Raw genomic sequence first — 14,598 nt, forward strand, 5'->3', positions numbered from 1 at the left:
ATGTTTAGCGGTTTGTTGTAAAAATTAAGAACCACTACCTTAGGGAAACATTGGAAATTCTACTAAAATTGCAGAATTCAGAAAGGCTAATGGTATGTCCTGTTTTTTTTAAGGGCTCTTTTATGGATGACCTTTGGAAGGTTTTGTATTGCTAAGATACTTTTAACTATTGGCAGTTAAGTCAGGGAGAAAGCCAAGGTCACTATCCTCCCCAGTTTGGTCCTAAGCAGGAAGGACTTTGGGGGATGAAAGCTTTTGGATGGTCTGAAACTCTGGGAGCCACTGCTGTTGGACTCTGTATTGAGATAAGCAGAATGAGTGAGATACTACAGTTTTTTTAAATAGAAAATTTAAAATTTGTGGGAGGTAACAGCTTTTGCCTTAGACTCTCCTTGCTTTCAAGATTGTTTAAAAAAAAAGCTTTTGCCTTAGACTCTCCTTACTTTCAAGGTTGTTCTTTTAAATATATTACTTATTTAATGTTTTTTATGTTCAGGATTTTAATAATGACTTTATAGTTGATGTAAATGAAAGGAAATATGTTGCTCTTTAAAGCAGCGTCAGTTTGTTGAATACCCAGTTTGTACTCCTATGATTGGTACTCCTACTACCCAAGTTGTAAGGGTAAGGAAACCCTTTGGTATTAATCTTTTAAATCCAAGGTGAATGATTTCACTCATATGTGGAATTTAAGAAACAAAACAGAGGATCATAGGGGAAGAGAGGACAAAATAAAACAAGACGAAATCAGAGAGGGAGACAAACCATAAAATACTCTTAATCATAGGAAACAAACTGAGGGTTGTTGCAGGGGAGGAGGATGGAGGGATGGGGTAACTGGGTGATGGGCATTAAGGAGGGCACATGATGTAATGAGCACTGGGTATTATATAAGACTGATGAATCATTGAACTCTATCTCTGAAACCAATAATACATTATATGTTGATGAATTGAATTTAAATAAATTTTAAAGAATAAATAAATAAAAATAAAAAATAAATCCAAGGTGAAGAAGCAGTAGCAACATCTTTAGCTCAGCTAGTTCTTAAATGCTTTTTTAAAAACTGTCTTTTGTCCTTTAAAAAAAAAATTCTCCCTGACGCAAGTATATGGAAATTAGCATTTATTATTGCCAATGGATAAGTCCTTTATGTAGATTAACTGTTAATAGATAATATTTATACTGTATACTTAAAAAACAGGTAACATTTGTGAATTTTGTTATATTCTGCATCTTTTATTAAGTAATCATAATGTTTTCTATTTATGGTGGATTTTCTATTTTTGCTCATAATTTGACTATTTTACATTTTTAAAAACAGAAGAATCTGATTATTTGACTGATTAATGAATTAGCTTTTGATACTCCTTAGTATATTATGCAGTTAAACTTTCACTGCATTAATAAGATTTAGCTTAGTGTTGCTTAATCTGTTTATGCAGATTTTGGTAATGAATTATATTTTGGTATGACTGCTATTCTAATTTATCAGTTCTTATGTTATAGGTCAACTGTAACTTTTATTAAATATATTCAGTTCATTCCCAGTTTTGGAGAAAGGGAGCTCAAATGACAAAGATTTCTCCCAACTGCTAGTGACAATCCATGCCCACAGATTTGTGTAGTCTCCTGCATAGGGGGTACCTTCTCCCAGATAAATTCAGTTGTATACTGTGTTGCGGGTCTGCTAGACCTCCCCGACATGCAGAAATTTGCTTGGAGGACTCATGGTACCCAGCATGTCGTCGTAGTCACAGCTAAGATAGATTTTGGTTATATAGTAAGATAGGTAGCTGGATAACGAGGGGAAAGACATAGGTGCATTCTGGAGAGATCCAAGGGCAAGCTTCTTGGTATTCCTCCTCCAGCCGCAAAAGGGCAGCAACGCTGTATAGAAGTGGATACAGTGTTGCTGCCCAGGGAAACCCTTTGGAGACTCAGTATCCAAAGTTCTTCTTGCTGGTCGGGTAGGCAGGCACCCTCTGTCTGGCATGTACCAAAATTTCAGACTCCAGGGAAGAAAGCAAGTTTCAGCATAAACCGTACTGCTTCTCCAAACAGTCTAGGCATGGTGAACAACCCTTACCAGTTAACTGTTCATGGGAATACTCCAAGTCCCAAATTCCTAGGTGCCACTGAAGGGCCCCCCACGGTGGCAGGCAGGCCTTGCCAAGGAGAGCAGTCCTGCACCTGCTATAGTGAATTGTCGGCACATCTGGGAACCCCGCTTTTGTGCCATCTGTTGAACTGGTTTTCTTTCTTTTTTTTTTTTTTTTTTTAACTGGATGTAAGACCATTTTGCTGTGTGTTTATAGCAACATTTAGAACATCTTAAGAAAATATCCTACGGTATTAAAGTAAATGTGGCTGATAGTTTAAAACAGCTTAGTCCATGCTAACCTTTTAATTTTTTTTTAAACTCTCTGTTCTGAAGGAGTCCGTTTCTTCTTGATTTTTCTCCATGATTATCCATGATCTGTCCTGATCCTCAATGTTCCTCTGCTGTGATTTGTGTCCACGTCGGTTTTCACATCCTTTTTTGTCTTCATCTGTCTAGATGGCCCAGAACGTTAGCAGGCATTACGGCGTACCTTCAGTGCACTCGGAATACCCACGGCAGTGGGATCTATCCCGGAAACCCACAGGATGAGAGGAAGGCTTGGCGCAGATGCGATAGAGGGGGCTTCTGGGCGGATGATGATTATTCTCGCTGCCAGTATGCAAACGATGTCACTAGGGTGCTTTATATGTTTAATCAGGTAACTACAAAGTCTCCCCTTTGCTGAGGTTGTTAATGTATTTTAGTTGAAATACCAGGTGTGTGTGTGTGTTTTAAATACTAGTAAAGCATAAGGATTTGGTGTTACATTCAGTCCATCTGTCTTTGGGATCAAGCCTCGTCACCGCCTCCAGTATTCAGGGCCCTCCCTGGTGTCCGTTTTCCTTTCCAATGGCTGCCTTTGTTTGAATATCTTTATCATCTGTAGCCACTGGACCAAATCCCAACCGTCCTTCAAATCCATCTGGGTAGCCACCTCTTGGGCTTCTTTTATAATCTGTCACCGGTGATCCCTTGTCATACTTGTACCCCTCAGACGCCTTTTCTTGTCTCCGCTCTTGTGTGCCTCCGTTTTTAACCTGACCAGATTGGAAGCAGTTGGAAGATGGTTTCTGTTACACATTTTCTTACACTCCCTGGTACCTGTTACACCCTTTGTGGAATGGTTGGTGCCAAGTTGTGTGTAAGTCAATAAATAAGCAAATGTAGACCATTACTGGACGTGCATGGCAGTATAGATCAATGCTTCTTCCTCCCATGCGCAGGGGCTCCAGGGGAGTTATTGATCCCTCCCAGTCGGAATACTCAGGAAAGGCTTTACTATGCAATTGGCATTGAGTATGTGTAGAATTTGGATAAGTAGAGAGGGAGAGATGGTGCAGCATGTTTACCAGATGTGTTTTAATGTATTATTGTATTTCAAAGTTAAAAAAAAAATTCCTTACGGTTAGTTACCATTAGAATTCCGCTTTCCTCAGGTTTGAGAAAGCGTTTTAAGAAGGTCCTGGTGATAAATGATAAAGAGTTTGAATTCATTGCCATGTTTGGAAGTGCAAAGATAAAATGTCAAAATTCGTTGTTCGTTTTTGCCTTTTTAATATAGATGCCTCTCAATCTTACGAATGCTGTGGCCACAGCCCGACAGTTACTGGCTTATACCGTGGAAGCCGCCAATTTTTCTGACAAGATGGATGTTATATTTGTGGCTGAAATGATAGAAAAATTTGGAAGATTTACCAAAGAGGAAAAGTCCAAAGAGGTATTTTTCTGGTTCACCTTTGTAGCATATAGCATGTCAACATATGGTCATGTGGTAGAGCTGAATCTCTATTTTTAAAGCCTCTTTATGTTTGCTGTATTTCAATTAAATGCACTTTTTAATTTCCAAAACTGTTGTGGAGAAATTTATGCTCCATTTATTTATTTATTTATTTTTAAAGATTTTATTTATTTGAGAGAGAGAGAATGAGAGAGAGCACATGAGAGGGGGGAGGGTCAGAGGGAGAGGCAGACTCCCCGCCGAGCAGGGAGCCCGATGCGGGACTCAATCCAGGGACTCCAGGATCATGACCTGAGCCGAAGGCAGTCGCTTAGGCACCCAGGCGCCCTATGCTCCATTTAGTACAGTCATCTGTTGTTGGAGGGAATAGAGGTGAACAATCAGTTTCTTGGAATATCGTGATAGAGCAAAGCCAGCCTGTGTCCACACTGTGGGTTGGCTGCAGCTACCTCTCGGGCATTCTGGGATTTCTCTTCCCCACACAGCCATGTGTTTGTCCTTCTCTCTCTCTCTCTCTTTCTCGTTCTCGCTCTCTCGCTCTTTTTTCCAGTTTTATTGAGAAATAAACATTCATCACTGTATAACAGCCTGATGGTTTGATGTACAAATATTGTGAAATGATCACCACAATAAGTTAGGCTCACATCCATCTTCCCATATAGATAAAAAAGAAAAGAAAAAAAGGGAAATTTCTTTGTGTGATGGGGGCTCTTAGGACTTACTGTAACAACTTTCCTATATACCACACAACAGAGTTCACTGGGTCGCCATTTGTGCTTTACGTCCCTAGTACTTCCCTTATGATTGGAAATTTGCACCTTCTGACCACCATCCTCCTCTTTCCCCTCTCCCCACCCTCTGCCTCTGGTAACCACAAGTTTGTTCTCGTTCTGTGAGGTTTCTTTTTGCCCACATGTAAGTGAGATCAGATGTATTTGTCTTTCTCTGTCTGATTTACTTCACTTAGCATAATGCCTTCAGGGTCCCTCCATGTTGGAACAAGTGATAGGATTTCCTCATTTTTTTTATGGCTGAATAATATTCCTGTGTGTGTGTGTGTGTGTGTGCATGTATATATCACAGTTTCTTTCCTTTCATCCATTGATGGATACTTAGGTTGTGTCCATGTCTTGGCTATTATAAATAATGCTGCTATGAACATGGGGATGCAGATATATTTTCAAGTTAGGGTTTTTGTTTCCTTTGCATATGTTTCCAGAAGTGGAATTTCAGGATCAAGTGGTAGTTCTATTTTTAACTTTTTTAGGGTCCTCCATATTGTTTTGCATAGTGGCTGTACAAATTTACATTTCTACCAAGTACACAAAGGTTCCCCTTTTTACCAGTATTTTCTTGTCTTTTTGATGATGGCCATTCTGCCAAGTGTGAGGTAGTGCCTCATTGTGCTTTTAATTTGTATTTCCCTGATGACTAGTGATATTGAAGACCTTTTCATGTACCTGTTGCTCTTTCAGTCCCATTTTTAAATTGTGGTTTTTTTTTTTTTTTTTTTGGCTGTTGAGTATATAAATTCTTTATATATTTTGCGTATTAACCCCTTCCCAGATAAATGGTTTGCACTGTCTTTTCTCCATTGAGTATTCTTGGCTCCCTGGTCAAATATTATCTTCTGCTACCTTGGAGTTCGGTTTGCTCTTCTTTTTCTAGATCCTTAAGGCATAAAGTTAGGTTATTTGGGATCTTTCTTGCTTTTTTTTTTAAAGATTTTATTTATTTATTTGACAGAGAGAGAGACAGTGAGAGAGGAAACACAAGCAGGGGGAGTGGGAGAGGAGAAGCAGGCTTCCCGCTGAGCAGGGAGCCGGATGCGGGGCTCGATCCCAGGACCCCGGAATCATGACCTGAGCCAAAGGCAGATGCTTAACGACTGAGCCACCCAGGCACCCCTCTTTCTTGCTTCTTAATATAGGTGTTTATTGTTGTGAACTTTGCTTTTAGAACTGCTTTGGCTGCATCTCACAAGTTTTGGTATGTTGTATTTCCATTTTTGTGTCAAGAACCTTTTTTTAAGGTTTTATTTTTAAGTAATCTGTGCTAAATATGGGGCTTGAACTTACAACCCAGAGATCAAGAGTCACATGCTCTACCAACTGAGCCAGCCAACCACATGATCCTCAGGAGCCCTTTTTAATTTCCTTTAATTTCATCTTTGATCCATTGGTTATTGAGTAGAGTGTTGTTTAATTTCCATGTGTTTGTGAGTGAATTTTCTAGTTTCCCTCTTGCTACTGATTTCTAGTTTCATGTCATTGTGGGCAGAAAAGATGATCTCAGTCTTCTTGAATTTGTTAAGACTTGTTTTGTGGCCTCACCTGTAGTCCATTCTAGGAAATGTTCTGTGTGTGCTTGGGAAGAATGTGTATTCTGCTGTTGTTGGGTAGAATGCTCTGTGTACATCTGTTAAGCCCAATTCGTCTATAGTGTTATTCAGATCCACTGTTTCCTTTTGATTCTCTGGATGATCTATCCATTGTTGAGAGTGGGGTATCAAAGATGACAACTACTATTGTGTTACTGTTTGTCTCTCCTTGTAGTTCTGTTTTTTTTTTGTTTGTTTTTTTTGTTTTTGTTTTTTTTTAAAGATTTTATTTATTTATTTGAGAGAGAGAATGAGAGACAGCACAAGAGGGAAGAGGGTCAGAGGGAGAAGCAGACCCCCTGCTGAGCAGGGAGCCCGATGCGGGACTCGATCCCGGGACTCCAGGATCATGACCTGAGCCGAAGGCAGTCGCTCAACCAACTGAGCCACCCAGGCGCCCGTTGTAGTTCTGTTTTTGCTCTGTGTTTTTACGTGCTCCAATGTTGGATTTACAGTTGTTAATCTTCTTGTTATAGTGACCTCTTTATCATTGTATAAAGATTTTTTTTTTTTTTAACCACTTTTAAAGTCCATTTTGTCCAATACAAATATAGCTACCCTCTTTGTTTTGTTTGGTTGTGGTTACCATTTGTTTGAAATGTCTTTTTCCATCCTTTCACTCTCAGTCTAGCTCTGTCTTTAGGGCAAAAGTAAGTCTGTGTGCAGCATATTGCTGTATCTTGTTTTTTATTTTTTTGTTTTTGGTTTTGGGGTTTTTTTGTTTTTTGTTTTTATCTTTTGAGCCAGTCTGTGTCTTTTAATTGAAGAATTTAATTTTCTTTTTTTTTTTTTAAAGATTTTTTTTTTTTTTTTTATTTATTTATCTGAGAGAGAGAATGGGAGACAGAGAGCATGAGAGGGGGAGGATCAGAGGGAGAAGCAGACTCCCCGCTGAGCAGGGAGTCCGATGCGGGACTCGATCCTGGGACTCCAGGATCATGACCTGAGCTGAAGGCAGTTGCTTAACCAACTGAGCCACCCAGGCGCCCCAGGAATTTAATTTTCTTATATTTAAAGTAATTATTGATAGTCCTCACTAAGGACTTACTGTGGTCATTTTGTTAGTTGTATTCTGGTTGTTTTGTAGATCCATTATTCTATGATTCTTATCCTTTTTTGTTTTTTTGATGTCTTTTGGTATCAGTATGTTTTGACTTCTTGTTTTCTTTTGTGTAATTACTACCAAGATTTTTCTGTGTGGTTGCCATGAGGCTTACATAAGATATTTTAAAACTTAGAACACGTATTTTAAACTGATAACAACTTTAGTAGAGTTTGTAAGTTTTACACTTTTCTGTCTCCTCTTCCTCATGTTTTAGGTTACTGCTATTATTATTTATACAATGTAAAAAACATGTAGGGGTGCCTGGCTGGCTCCATCTGTAGAGCATGTGACTCTTGATCTTGGGTCATGAGTTTGGGGCCCTATGTGTGGCATAGAGTTTACATAAAAAAATTTTTTTAAATACCATGTTAATTGTAATTATGGTTTTTTAAGTACGTACTTAGCTTTTTTTCTAAGATTTTATTTATTTATTTGACAGAGAGAGACAGCGAGAGAGGGAACACAAGCAGGGGGAGTGGGAGAGGGAGAAGCAGGCTTCCCACTGAGCAGGGAGCCCGATGTGGGGCTCGATCCCAGGACCCTGGGATCATGACCTGAGCCAAAGGCAGACACTGAACGACTGAGCCACCCAGGCACCCCTATACTCTTAACTTTGAAACTAGAGTTTTAAGCGAATTATACACCACTATTGTCATATTACAGAATATAAAATGCCTATATATTTACCATTACCAGTGAGATTTACACTACCTTTTTATGTTTTTATGACGTTAGCACTCTTACTTCTACTTAAAGAACACCCTTCAGTATTTCTTGTAAGGTAGATCATGGTGGTAATGAACTCACTCAGCTTTTGTTGGTTTGGGAAGGTCTTAATCCTTTCTTTGTTTCTGAAGGACAGGTTTTCAGGATGTAGAATTCGTGGTTGACAGTTATTTTCTTTCAGTATTTTGAACATGTCATCTTCTCTCCTTGACAGAAATGTTTCTTTTGAGAAATCCACTGAGAGTCTTACGGGGTTTCCCTTGTATGTAACTTCCCTCTTTTCTCTTACTGCTCTTAAATTATTTGTCTTTGACTTTTTAATTATAATGTTTCTTAGCATAGCCCTTTTCAGGTTCAACCTTTTTGGGGTCTTTTGGGCCTCACCGACCTGGATGTCCATTTCTCTTCCCAGGTTTGGAAAGTTTTCAGCCTAGCTTTAAATATATTTTCTGTTCCTTTCTCTTTCTTTTCTCCTTTTGGAATTCCCATAATGTGAATATTTTGCTTTGTTTTGTTTTATTTTGTCTTCCTGTTGTGTCCCATAACTCCTGTAGGCTTTTTTCATTCTGTTTCATTCCCTTTTTTGCTCCTATGATTCTGTAATTTCCAGTGTCCTATCCTCTCTAGTTGTTGATTCTTTTTTCTGCATGGTCAAGTCTACTTTTGAAACTCTGTTGAATTCTTCAGTTATTATATTTTTCAACTCCAGGATTTGTTTGTTTTTGAATGGCCACTGTTTCCTTGTCCAATTTACTGTTTTGTTCATGCACTGTTCCCCCATTTTGTGTAGTTGTCTCTGTTTTCTTGCAGCTCACTCAGCTTCCTTAACAGGATCATTCTACATTATTTGTCTAATAGGTCATGGATCCTCCATTATTTTAGAGTTAGTTATTGGAACTTTATTAGTTTCCTTTGGTGGTGTCCTAGTTACATGACTTTTCATGATCCTTGATTCCTTGCGTTGGTGTCTATGCATTTGAGTAATGGGGCTCCTCTTCTAGCCTTCACAGGTTTGTTTTTTCACCAGTCAGCTCTGTTTGGGCTTCTGGGTGTGTCTGCTGGGCATGTCCTTGGGCAGGTGGGACCTGCTGGTATCGTCTGCTTGTGGGCGAGGGAACTGTTAGAGCTCTGAGGATGGGGATGGGGGCTTTTTCCCCTGGCTGAAATTTCCCCATTCTCTGGTCAGGCTTACTAGATACGGTCAGGACTAGAGACCATATTCAGGAGTAGATGGGGCCATGGGTTAGCAGCACAGCCATCCTTAATGTGAGCTTTAGTCACCCAGATCTTGTATTGAATGGCTTCATTTCTTTTGTAATGTCCTGGAAAATGAAACCACTTTTTAGGAACTTTTTTGAAATTCCAATGATTATAATATGCAAGTTAGGAAAATTTAGTGACTTTGGAAATGAGTATATTTTAACAGGGCCGTGTTCTTAAAACTATGATATCCTTTAGGTGAAAACATTGACAACTACCATTTTAAGAATGAATGAGCAGAAAATAATGTTCTGAGTCAGTTTTTAGATGCAGATTAATGTGTTCTTAAACTGTAAGCTTCAAGCTACCTGAGAACTTGATAGGTAACTGTTTCTTATGTGATAGAGTCACACAAAAATGGATTTTAGAGATAGATAAAATCTAGATTAAGTCATGAACAGACACCCAAAGAAAATTAAATGATTTCCCTGAGTTTCTATATGGCGGGGTTAGGGTGGGGCTGAACACAGAACCCAGGAGTCCTGTGTGTGTAATCCAGAGGCCTTCTGCTATATCATGCTCACTTTTTGGTAGTGTTGCCCTGTCGTGGAATTCTGGAAGAACTCCATGTATAGCTGTGGGGAAAACACTGGAGTGAACAAAGTCTCATATAGTTCTTTATGTGGGACATCTCAGATTCATTAGTAATGTTAAAAGGTAAATACTATGCCTTGTTTTTCCAATTCATTTAAACCAAGGAAACTTTTTTTTTTTTTTGTAGACTATCTATTAATATCTTGCATTTTGGTGATAAGTTTGGGGATTTGGAGCTACAGTCCCAGTACCTTAGGTGCTTTCTTTAATATGATGTAGTTACTAAAGGAAGGAAAATAGTTACATGTCTTTACATGGGACTCAGGTCAACGGGACCACTTGATAATGAGATAGCATTTCAGTGTTTCTGTCTGAACTTCAGACCACAGTTTTCTCAAGAACAGTCTTGGTACTTGCTTGTCTCTCTGGGCCACAGCCTGCTTCCGGTGGTAAATTTTCCCAGCGGTGGGAGAAGCTGTCTGGATTCCAGCTCTGTGGTAGGACTGCACTCCATTATTCATTATAATCACAGGTTAGCTGCCACATGATTAGACGTTATGCATGGAAGTGGGATGGTTTGAGTCACTAGAATAATTGGAATATGATCTGGAATGTGGACACTAAAAAATAGTTTGCCATCATATAATGCCAGTTTGTTCCCACGCTGCCCTGTTTGGATGTGAAGGAGCTTTGTGCGCTTCCCAGCTAGTGAAGAGCAGTGTGATGCCCAGAAAGTGTACATTTTACCATGTTTACCACTGTGTGGGCTGCCACTTTGGCGTGTGCTCAGGTAGAAGCATCTTGTTGAGAACTGGAGGTAGATACAGTTTCATGAGTTACTTATTAACCTTGGGCGCTTTATTCTTAAAACGGGGATGATATTTGCCCTCCTTAACATTCTTATCTCAGAAGCTAAGAAGTAGGTCCTTTAAAAAAAAAAAAAAATCACCAGAGTGCTTTAATTATCTAACTAAAAAGTTAGTGTGGAGGAGGTTGCTGTCACTTTCACTGATGACATAGGAGGTAAAGTTTGAATTAACTTTGGAGACAAATGATGGCAAATTATTAAGCATAAATAGAAGAAATGGGAAAAATTTCAGGATTGCATAATTGAAGTATAAATGTAATATTATTACCTGTGGTGCAGTGACAGCCATCCTATCAGATTCTTTGGAAAGTGAAAGTGTAGGCCATTTATTAGAATAGTAAAAAGAAATCATGAGGTTTAAGGGCTTCATTTTATGTTAATTACCGTGAAATTATTCTAAGGTATCCTAAAATGTGTACGGCTTAGTTGGACAAATAATTAAATTGATTTTTTGCATTATGTCTAAAAAGTTTCTCTGCTATGAATAATTCATACACACAATATTGTGAGGCAATTGCTTTTTAACCTGTGATTGAGTTCAGGCAGCACAGACCTGTGCTCTGCAGTCTTAGGGTGGGTGCCAAAAGCTCTCCAGCTACCAGGTCTAAATGGTGTATTTAATGGGGTCTTTTAAAAACAGCTGAAGGTTGTCTGTCAGGCACATTTAAGTGTCTGCTCCATATTTACTGTGGTGATTTCTATTAGGATAACAATATATATGCATTTCAGAAGACGAGAATGGATCTGAAGATCAGATTGGGCTATGCATCGTAGTGCTCTCGTTGTAAATCTCTGAGCATTTGGCACATTTTTATGTACAAATGTAAAGTTGTTCACGTACTTAAAACATAATCACTTCTGTATGAACGATTATGTTTTGTTTTGTTTTTCAGTAGCGCTAGTGTTTTTTTTCTTGATTGTGTCAGACTTCTCTGTATTCTTAAGTTGGTCCGAGATCCCGGGCCTGGCTTCGTTATCCTTTCTAGAACATTGTTTCTAAAACTTGAGTGTGTATCCGAATCCCCTGGGAGATTTGTTAAATGGATTGGTGGGCCTGCATCCTGAGTTTCTGATTCAGTGTGTCTCCAGGGAGGTCTGAGGATTGCATTTAGACTGAGATACGGGGTGGCATGACTTTGCACCAGCTTTGAGAAACTGTAGTAACTTCTCTTTCTAACCCTGTCCTGCTTATTAGAAAAAGTATTCTTTGGGCTTAACTTTCTAAAAACTTTTCAGAAACTTTTTTTTTTTTTAAAGATTTTGTTTATTTGAAAGAGAGCGAGAGAGGGAGAGAAAGCACAGAAGGAGTGGGAGAAGCAGACTCCCCACTCAGCAGGGAGCCTGGTGCAGGACTTGATCCCAGCACCCCGAGATCATGGTCTGAGCTGAAGGTAGATGCGTAACTGAGTGAACCACGCAGGTGCCCCAGAAACTTTTTATTGGAAAATTCCAAAAGGGTAGGAGAAATTCCAAAGGATAATGATATTAATTATCATTAATGTCTACGTCTTACCTTTCACCAGACTTGAAATCTTGTTTCATCTGTCCACTTACTTCCTTTGTCCCCATTCCATCCACTCTCTCTTTCTTTTTTTTCTTTCTCTTTTTCTTGCTTCCTTTCTTCTTTTTTGTTTTCCTTTTTCAGTGCAGGAACATTTAATACCAAATTCTGTATGTCCTATTTCATCCATAATTTTTCTGAAATATCAGGAACTTTAAAATAGAACCATGATACTGTTAATTATGTCATTCAAATGAGCTCTGAGTCCTTAATACCATCAAATATTTAGTCCTTGTTCAATTTTCCTTGATTATGGTTTTTAAAAATGTGCATCTTGATTCACATAATTTTGCAGTTGGTTATATGGGATTTTCTAGATAGATGTCACCAGTGAATAACAGTTTATCTGTTCCTATTTAAATTGTATTTTTTAAAATTTTTTTAATTTTTCTTTTTTAATTTTTTTTTAAAATTTTTCTTTTTTCTGGTTATACGTTAGTGAGAACCTCTAGAACAATGCTGTAATGTTGATGATACGAAGTCTTAATGGGAATAGTCAAATGTATCCTTATTAAGTGTGATATTTGTTTGCTTCTGTCAAATGCCTAGGGGCGATACCAAGGTAAGGGGTTCGCTTTGAAATCAGTTCTCACCTTGAGGTTTTTCAGACCTCAGAAATAATGTGATGTCTGACCTTAATCCTGTGTGAAGATCAGCTGTGTTTACAAATTGTCCGGGAAGAGATTTTTCACCTCTCACCTTGTGAAACTGTCTTGACCTTGGCACGTTTGCTTGCTGGTTCGCCCTGACCCTGGAGGTGTCCCCTTTTTATTTTCAGCTTAGTGCAGTGATCTCATGGGCCTGCCTCAGTGGGATCCGGGCCCTGCCTGGAAGGCAGATCACAGGTCGTAGCCATCAGAGTTCAGCCTCAGGGCTCCTTAGATTCCTGTTGCTGTTTTGCTCTTGGCCTCTGGAATAGTCTTTATGTTCTGACTGGTCAGTGGTGCAGGTTTTCCTCTCACTTGTTTTCGCTCAGCATTTTTCATGTGTTAGCGGGAGAATCATCCTGAGTACCTAGTTCTCCATCCTCCCAGAAAGGGAGATGCACATGTGTCTTTCATCAGAAAACACAAACTGTGCTTCCCTCGGGAGAATTAGAGGACTCTAAGAGTTCAGCTCTTCCATTCACTGTGAAGGTCTGGCTGAGGGTGCAGGGGGCCGCCCCCGAAGTTCCACCTCATATGTCCCGAGAATTTGTCATGGAAGTGGCTTTGTTGACCTGGAAGAGATGTTTGTCCATCCTTCCTTCCCTTCTTCCTTCCCTTCCTTTCCCTCCCTTCCTTCCTCCCTCCCTCCCTTCCCTTCCCTTCCCTTCCCTTCCCTTCCCTTCCCTTTCTTCCTTCCTTCCTGGTTTATTTATTTATTTGAGACAGAGAGCACGAGCAGGAGGGGCAGAGGGAGAGCGAGAGAGAATCTCAAGCAGACTCCCTGCTGAGTGCAGAGCCCGACATGGGGCTCGATCCCAGGACCCTGAGATCATAACCTGAGCTGAAACCAAGAGTCAGTCCCTTAACCGACTAAGTGACCCAGACTCCCCGAAATATTCCCCTTTCTCTTGATAATTACGGTATTGTCTTCATCACTTTGACTAGAAACACACCATCTTCCCCGGGTCCTAGAAGCTCTGCACTGATGCATATTTTTACCCCTGTCTCTTTTTTCTTGTAAGTCTGTATTTCCCACTCTTTATTTGTTTTCTTAATTAAAAAGAATAATCCTTTTTATTTTGCTAAGCTACTTTAAATCCTTTTTGTGAGGAAATGGGCCATAAATGTGGCATTTACTCCACACAGCTTTATTCTCAATCTCTCCCCCCGCCCCACCTGTTTCCCTGGATCCCCCATGGTCCTCATCGTCCTGTTCCTCATTACCTTCTTTGCTCCTAGACCACAATAAAATCAGATCTTTAATCTTTGCCACAGGCCCTGGTGATTATCACAGTGAGACTCTCACTGAATATTGACTGCTTAACTAAGCGAGCCGAGAAGCCTGTGGTGGGATCCTGAGGCACTCAGGACACTGAACCTAGTAAAGAGGGACATAAATACACTTTTAAAACTTGGCTTCACAGTGGGGCAAGTCCTTCATTAAAAGTAAGCAGGCAGTAACATACTTAGAGATAGTTATGATCTCAGTATTATATGTAATTTGTATCTAGGAGAAAATCATGAGGATTGCCTGAACTTAATAATAATACCAGCGGCTGCTATTATTATTATTATTATTATTATTATTATTTATTACTATTTTTATCTAGTCGAGTTTGGACTGCACGTCATTCCTGTACAACCCATCACCACCTTACCCGTCCCCAAGCAACTG

The 14,598-nt window shown here is 39.5% G+C and overlaps 1 protein-coding gene across 4 annotated transcripts in view; it reads left to right on the forward strand.

The window, feature by feature from the left end:
* ADGRA3 (adhesion G protein-coupled receptor A3) overlaps positions 1–14,598 on the forward strand; it is a 102,184-nt gene that overhangs the window by 47,621 nt on the left and 39,965 nt on the right. For all 4 annotated transcript variants that reach the window (XM_081812551.1, XM_081812549.1, XM_081812550.1 and 1 more), the window contains 2 exons: positions 2,561–2,762; positions 3,666–3,821. In XM_081812551.1, the coding sequence (XP_081668677.1) occupies positions 2,561–2,762; positions 3,666–3,821 (358 nt within the window). The remainder of the gene's footprint in view (positions 1–2,560; positions 2,763–3,665; positions 3,822–14,598) is intronic.

The sequence above is a fragment of the Leptonychotes weddellii genome, chromosome 2, assembly GCF_054177405.1.
Source record: "Leptonychotes weddellii isolate Sample4059 chromosome 2, ASM5417740v2, whole genome shotgun sequence".
Classification (NCBI taxonomy): Eukaryota; Metazoa; Chordata; class Mammalia; order Carnivora; family Phocidae; genus Leptonychotes; species Leptonychotes weddellii.